Here is a 7,607-nt window from a genome sequence, read left to right on the forward strand (position 1 = left end):
CGGCCGTGGGCAGCGGCGGTCAGCGGCCTGTGAGGTAGGGTCCAGTTAGTCTGCAGCGTTACTTGACTTTTTGAGCCCATTTCAGGTCGTCCGCTCTGGGCTTCTCTCCCGTCACACTCTGGATTACATCCTCAATGTTCCTCCAGAATCCCAGCTTCTCCAGCGGGTAGTTCAGCCAACCTGGAGGAGGAGAACGAGCGCTAGTTAAAATGAAACACACAAACGTCAGTGTCTTTTCAAATGAAAAGTTATACTGGTGTAAAAAGCTCCGCTCACTTTCTGTTCAGCTGGTTGTGTTAAATATGGTGAAGGTTTAGAGCACTAGAAGAAGCGCTAAGTCAGTGCAGCAGCGCAGCCAATTGCTAACCTGTTGCTGACCTTAAATATCCGCAAAAAAACAAAAAAATGTATCAAATCAGCGTCGTCACATCTGATGGTTTATGGGCGTTTAATTTCTTGCCCCAAGTCAAGTCTTTCAGTGACAGTGATATCTGAAGTTCTGCACTCAGGTGTGCACCTACGCCACAAGGGGTCACTGGCGTAACAGTCAACAGCCGTGTGTGTAAAAAAACAAAGTAATTTGTTTACATGTTCAGTTTGAAAAACAACAATATAGGACAACCCTGTATGAGGATGACATAGTGGCAGGAGGAGGTACTGCAGTAGGCCAACCTGTGGTGATGCAGAAGTACGTCTCGTGTGGGGAGACGTGATGTACGCGGTGGTGTTTGCGAGGCAGGATGATGTGCAAGTCCTGCAGGAGCACAACCCAACGGGGGAGGCCGAAGTACGTGTGCGACCACTTGTGGATCTGGTTGGTGAGGGTCACAAAGATGGCAAGAGCAAACAAGTAGCAGTACCAGGGGTAGATATGGTAAATCTCAGCTGCCATGAGGAAAAAAAAAAGAAAGAAGGGTCAAAGGTCATGTAAATTGAAACTTATTTGAACAGTTTACAAAAGTTGATTTTTTTTTTAGTCCAAACACGTACCAGGGCTGAGGGTGAGGAAGTTGAAGGCCATGATCACGAGAGGAACTATGGTCAGCATGCAGTTGTCTCCGTTGGTCTCAATGAAGTCGTGTCGGGTGATGGCCGTGGGGTCGATGTGATGCTCTCTGAAGGGTCGTATGAAGGCCTGCGGGGTCAGAGCAGGTCACGGCAGGAACGAGAGGTCAGGGGTCCATCTGTCAGTGAACGGTCAGTTTCTGAAAAAGTACCTCGTGTTTACGTTACCTTTCCAAAAACTGGCATATCGACGGAACCCCATGTGTCTGCCCCCCAGTGGACGAGTCCTGACGCAAAGTCGGCCGTGAGTATTCCTGCCACTGAGAGTGAGATGAAGGAGGAGGAGGGGGAGGAGTTACCATTACCACTGAAATATACAGTATCTGTAGTACCTTAAATATTTATCACAGATACAGTATAGAAAACTCACCAATCCCCAACGGAATGTGCCACAAATGTCCAAAATGGAAGTTGGCGAGAAGGTGAATGAAATTGAAGGCCATGAGGGAGAAGCAGAGGACGACACTGATCCATTCTTGACATCGTTTGCCTTGAAGAAAAGAAGCAGCACATGTGAGAACAAAGTAGTGGTTCCCAACACTTTTCTGTACGCCCTTATTTTGTTCTTGGAACTGTTGTCGGTTCTCTCAGAACCGTGCTCTAGATTAATCATCATTAATGGAGATTAATTATGATTAATCCAGGCCAATAAGAACCAAGAACCTTCTGGGAAACTGATCACAGAGTTTGAAAACCAAGGTTCAAAGCCCGTCGTCGTCGTCATTTTTCATCAGCTGTGACTGTGAGGAGCTCTGTCCAGTTTTTATTTACTGTACATACTGTAGGGAGTGTCTGCTGCTCCCTGACGTCAGCTGTGATTGGATGGACAGTTTCCTTCGTTTTTCTCCCATTGATTTCTTTGAAGGGTCAGTGGTGGAAACAGCAGGTTGTTGATGAGATCGTTAGTCGTGAAAAGTAGTTTAAAGGTCAATCCCCCGGTCAGTGCGATTAATTATCAGGCACTTCGTTACAACAGTGACACCCAGTGAGGACACGTTGGACCTGGACCGTGCTGGTTATATGACATCGTGGAGCTGCTGGTACCGAACAAACCAGTCTGTTTCTCATTGAGAATAATGTGATAATTATAGAATAATCTAATGTCATTAACACATTATAATGACATTATAGTTGTCTCATTGAGAATAATGTGATAATTATACTATAATAACATTATAGTTATAATTAACCTGGTTTAGTCTGGAGTCACCGCTAATTGTATACAAGAATGGAGGTATCTTTAGGTACACACCGTTCAGTCTGGGTTAATTCCAACGTTATTATTTTGTTATAGCGCCCGCTGCAGGTGTGACGGTGTCAGTGCCTGTATACTTCTTTTTGAGGGTCAACTTTTAATAAATATGTGACGTCAGTTTGGGAAATTATGATCCCATTTAGAGGAAAATATACTATTGAGGAAAGGTGGGAGTGGACGTTGTCTAAGATTAGAGTTCAGATAACAACCAATCAGATTTGTATCATTTTTATTTTACGAATTATGTAACAAACTGTTTATTCCCAATGTAACCTGTAACCTGTAACAACCACATCGATTCTAGGCTAAGATCGCAGTGAGACTTTAGTCACTTTGCTGACGACTCCTTCATTTCCATAACCACACCGACAAAGTATTCAAGGAGTAAACAAACTTCAGTGGTAAAAAAAAATGGCGATATTTAGATACGACTCAGGCAGCAGCTCTAAACTATTGAATACTAATAGTTTCTGGTTGGAGAACGAGGACTCGTTAAGCATCATTAACCACTAGAGGAGGAACGGGGGGGGGCTAAAGGTCACTGCGGCTTGGTGTAAAAACAGACCTCGTCATTTCGGGTGAGAGGCGTCGATACAACACGCGGAATGTCCAAGACCGAGAACAACTAAACAATATGACGATTGTTGTTGTTGCTGTTGTTGTGTTGGTGGAACAAACAGTGACGGGTGACGGAAACAGCTGCCGCCGAATCTGCGAAGTCACCGAATTCACTAACTTTGACCGAATCCACTAGTTCTGTTGTCCAGTCTGGTTCCTCGGTGACTACGTTATGTCACGCCACTGAACTCGGCAGAAGGAAGCGCTGTCAGCCGGAGCTGCCGAGGAGGATTCACTCACCTGGAGAGTACAGATCGGCCAGTTCGCGGGCGCCGGCGTGTTGTGGTCCCCACCTGGCCGCTGCGCGACCCGGTTCCTGCGGCTCCAGGTTCTGTGTTTCTTCCTCACAGCCGTTCTGGTTTACCGAACTAGCCATTTCTCTCCCTGTGGGCCCAGCCCCTTCAGTCTCTCAGCCAGGAACCGACGGAGTCATCCACTTCCTCCGTTCACGTTCGACGTGACAACGTGAGCCAATCAAGAGCAGAGCAGTAATAGCGGGAGCCAATCACTGCCGAGGGTGCTGTACCAGACAACGCCGTTTGACCAATTGGAACTTCGAGCCTCGAAGAACGTATCACACGGCCCCACCCGTTGTTCTGTCGTTTTAATAATCTTCTACCACTAGATGGCACCATCGGCGTGCAGTGGGATTAAATAATAGCCGAGTCACAGGAATTTAAGTTGTTGATGGGTTTTTTTAACTATATTTTAATTTTTAAAGCCTCAATTTAAAAAAAACATATTTGTGAATTTATGGGAAAATATTCGTTGAAGTGTAAGAAATTTGTTCTGCTCTTGTTCCTGGCGCCAGTACGTATTATGTAGCCATAATATAAAAAACTTTTATTTTTATAATATTGAAACGAGTCACTCAAGAAGTCTAGTTATTTTTTTTTCTTTCTTAATTTACCGTAACTTTTTTTTTAAATAATGAACGGGTGATTCTGAAACCGTGCCAGAAATGACCGCCAGGGGGCTCTGAAGTCTCTAAACTCATACGGAGTGTAATTGAACGATCTGTGTGAGAAAATTTATTACACACTGAGGCCTTTATGACATAACAAAACACGGTTTGTTTTAATTTCCACAGTTATGTTAATGCAGATTCGACCATAGTTCATCTTTGTTGGGACGAATGAGCAGCAACCGCAACAAAAAACCGCAACAAAAAAAACCAAACACAGACAGAAAGAAGTGTTAGAACTCCCACGGAAGCCACAAAATTTAATTAGACAAAATATAAATTGAAATAATTGCCCTGACCACTGCAATGCCCTGCCAAATATATATATATTTATATTTTCTAGGAAAGTAGCTAGTCACGTGATCCAGACTGAAACGACTTTTTCAGAGATAAACACAACCCAAATATAATATTTACAGTATTTATCGAATTAAATCGTCACTACTGCAACGAGTGTATTAAGTTGAGCCTCGTAAACGAGTTGATTTTGACCCTGCGTGCATTAAAAAAAAACCCCGTTTATGAACAAAAAAAATGTATCTATGTAGTGTATTATTTACATATGTATTTATTTATCTATTTTTTTTATTTTTTTATTTAAATTGTTGTTGTGATCATTAAAACCTGGATGATTTGACTTTAAGACCAGGATCAGAGCTGTGACTCAACACCCACCCTGACCCTTACACAGTATTGGAGTGCATGCATCATCTTGTACAAATCAACCACAACACAAGGAGGGCAGACTGGTCCAAACTGGTCTGTGAGTCTGCGGGTTAGCTGCAGTACAGACGTCTGTCCAGGGGTTCTTCCATACGCATCACTGCCGTCGACGTTCTTACGTATGAGACTCAGTAAATAATAAACAGCCTGTTACTGAGGTATTTTTCCATTATGGTTGAGTTGATGATTTGTGACTGTAGAGGGCGTGGACGGACGTGTTGTCAACAAACGTCGCTGTGAACGAGTGTTCAGTGACTTTCTTTCTTTCACTTTGTCAGTTTTGTTTTTACTGGAGGCTGCAGCTGAAGTCACGCACTGACAGAAGTACTCGTGATAGAGTTAAAAAATATATATATATATATTTAAGCTCCTGTTTGGAAGTGACTGTCATGAGGGGTTGATAAGCTGGAGACATGAAGGTGTGACCAGTGGTTATGTAGGTCAAAGGTTAGAAAGTGTGACACGGAGAAACGTAAATATTAACCATTCACTTTAATGGGATCTTACGCCCTGAAAAGATGCAGCGTCAGGGTTTGAAGTTTATCGGACGACGGTTACGTTGAAGCCATTGTCAGAGGAGTCTCGACCTCTACACCACCGGACTGACCATTTATATATCGTAGTCTTGTGCTGCCTGGCGTCATTCCTGTCCTGCACAGGAAGTGACTCATTGTCCCTCAAGGCTAATGACACAGGCGACGGGGAAGTTGACAGTAGAGCAAGATGGCGGCGCCAGGTTGGAGGATGGCTGGAGACGCCGAAACGTGTAAAAACTCCAAAATCTGTATTTGGCTGCTAGAAAGAAACCAGAGAAAAAACTGCCTGACGTAGTTTAGAATCAGACACGGAGCGAAAAGATAAAGTCATTTTTTATTCTTGTTAGAAAAGACAGAAAACCTCATGATTGACATGAATTAATTATTGAATATACGCTCTGTGTTTATAGACTGTGTTTATAGACTGTCTTTATAGACTGTCTTTATAGACCTGTTTCTCCAGGGGTCGTTGGTTTAATTGGCCTTACTCCACAGTTTCATCATTTTCCCATTAGTTCAAAAACCTCTACAGTTCAACTACTGTATGTGCAGCACTTTTTTTTTGGCCCCACATCTTCTATACTCAGTCTCACTGCTGTCACATCGACCAATCACAGTTCAGACACCTGTGGAGGTAATAATCACCAAACGCTGGTTCACGGTAAACGTTGACGGTGAAATCCTTTTAACTTACTGCACTCCTATTGGACGGTCCAACTGTCAATCACTCCACTCCTTACTTTTTATTGTCATTAACTTTCCGTACTGTAAATGAGACTGAATTTTTCATAAACTAAAAATGCGTTCCTCTTACGTATTATCAGAAGAGGGAACCAGACTGCCCCCTACAGTCAATCGATGTCAAGACTGAACTCCTTTATACTGTTTATTGTGTTTTATATGAAATTAGGCCAAATGCTGTGTAAAAAGTATCTTGTTATTTGACATTTATTATACGGGTGATTAAAAATATACAGTTTCATATGTTTAAATACTTATTTATTGCACAAATATTAAAAAAAACATTCTAATATACCAAAATTGGAACAACTCTCTCTTGTGGTATTTTAGCGAAAAACCTCTAGAGGTCGGCGACATCAAATATCAAGAACAGCTTCATCGGATATATTTTTGTATGTATTTGATGAACTGTGTTTTAGAGCAAAAAGTACAAATAAAACATTAAATTAGTTGTTTTGACCAAATATTTCTTGAAAACCAGCCTAAAAAAAAAAAAACAAATATCAAAAATATGACCTACCACGTGATGAGGCACGAAAGTTTTACTCAAATATAGGTTTGGAAAATAAAATAATTTAAAGATTTAGAAAATTCAAATTGTCATACCACCTGAGACCTGGATTTAAACATCTCACGGACCGGTTCTGACCCGCGGTTCTTATGTTTGACACTAGTCTTGCGTGTTCTTGAAAGGAAAATATCGGTCCGATGACGTACTTAGATTAATTATATTCTCATAATCTGTCAACTGTATTTTTTATTTATTTATTTATTGTTTTTAAATACTTGATATGGAAAAAATCGAACCCTCAGTACAACCAGTTGAAGCAGGTCGTTGGCTCCGCGTCACACCTGAGCCCCGCCCCTCACATGTCATAAAACCTCCAGAGAGACGCCAGGACCTGTCAAATCCTCCCAACCAGGAACCAGCTCCGCTCGCGCTCTCTCTCTCTCTCTCTTTCACTCTCTCTCTCTCTCTCACGCACACACACATAAACACACACACTGTCCCGGAGCAGACACTCTTAACTCGGGAGGGGATTTAAACTCCAAGACCACCACCCGGTACCACACCTGAGTCACTTCCAGAGAAACCAGAACCACCGTGAGCGTCGCACCTCAGCGCTCCATGCTCCTGCAATCCGGCGGGTGTTAAGATCCATGGAAGTGGCCGGCTTCTACGACGAGGGCAGCTTTGCTTTCCACGGTCGAGACAGCGCAGTCGGTCCGGTCGGTTCTTACTGGAGGTTCGGCGACTCGATGACGGAGCTCGGTATCGAAGAGCAGGAGAGAGCGATAGACTTCAGTGTTTACCTGGACTCCGCTGTGCACTGCCCGCAGCTGCCGGCGCAGACGCAGCAGCAGCAGCAGACGCAGCAGCAGCAGCAGCAGCAGCAACAGGGGGACACTTTCACAGATTATCTCGGGGAGAACAAGATCAAGAGAGTGGCGGCTTTGCAGAACTACAAGAGCTACTCCCTGCTGAGCGAGTTGGAGGGGAGTCAGTGCGACAACCTGCGGGATCCCAGGGAGCCCTACCCGCTGAGCTACAGCGACCTGCAGGAGACCCGCGTGGACGGCGTCCTCAGCCCGGAGCTGGTGGGGAGTCGCTACAGAGTCGCGACAGCCACGGACAGAGCCGACGTCCCGGAAGACGCAAAGATGGAGAACGGCCCCCCCCGGGCCGGCCGGGGGGGGTCGAGTC

General features: G+C 44.1%; 2 protein-coding genes across 3 annotated transcripts in view; one reads left to right on the forward strand and one right to left on the reverse strand.

The window, feature by feature from the left end:
• Positions 1 to 26: 26 nt before the first annotated feature.
• On the reverse strand, positions 27 to 3,591 carry LOC103385608 (transmembrane protein 189-like). The gene is made up of 6 exons (XM_008319542.3): positions 3,179 to 3,591; positions 1,436 to 1,555; positions 1,234 to 1,325; positions 991 to 1,135; positions 673 to 885; positions 27 to 180 (listed from the first exon to the last, which is right to left on the reverse strand). Exons 1-6 carry the CDS (start codon positions 3,312 to 3,314, stop codon positions 59 to 61), a joined length of 828 nt encoding a protein of 275 aa, XP_008317764.1. The 5' UTR covers positions 3,315 to 3,591; the 3' UTR covers positions 27 to 58.
• A 3,208-nt stretch (positions 3,592 to 6,799) lies between these two features.
• cebpb (CCAAT enhancer binding protein beta) overlaps positions 6,800 to 7,607 on the forward strand; it is a 2,674-nt gene continuing 1,866 nt past the window's right edge. The window contains exon 1 of one of the 2 annotated variants that reach the window (XM_017035618.2): positions 6,800 to 7,566. In XM_017035618.2, coding sequence (XP_016891107.1) covers positions 7,064 to 7,566 — 503 coding nt within the window. In that variant the 5' untranslated portion in view covers positions 6,800 to 7,063. The remainder of the gene's footprint in view (positions 7,567 to 7,607) is intronic. The other variant, XM_008319540.3, reaches the window with a different exon arrangement.

Source organism: Cynoglossus semilaevis, chromosome 10 (genome assembly GCF_000523025.1).
Source record: "Cynoglossus semilaevis isolate Cse_v1.0 chromosome 10, Cse_v1.0, whole genome shotgun sequence".
NCBI classification, from domain to species: Eukaryota; Metazoa; Chordata; class Actinopteri; order Pleuronectiformes; family Cynoglossidae; genus Cynoglossus; species Cynoglossus semilaevis.

Excerpts from the sequence above, each read along its gene's own strand:
- LOC103385608 (XM_008319542.3), bottom strand. The coding sequence starts at position 3,314 with ATGGCTAGTTCGGTAAACCAGAACGGCTGTGAGGAAGAAACACAGAAC. Across the intron at positions 1,556-3,178 it reads GGCCGATCTGTACTCTCCAG|GCAAACGATGTCAAGAATGG; the intron begins GTGAGTGAATCC and ends CTTTTCTTCAAG. Across the intron at positions 181-672 it reads GTACTTCTGCATCACCACAG|GTTGGCTGAACTACCCGCTG; the intron begins GTTGGCCTACTG and ends CTCCTCCTCCAG.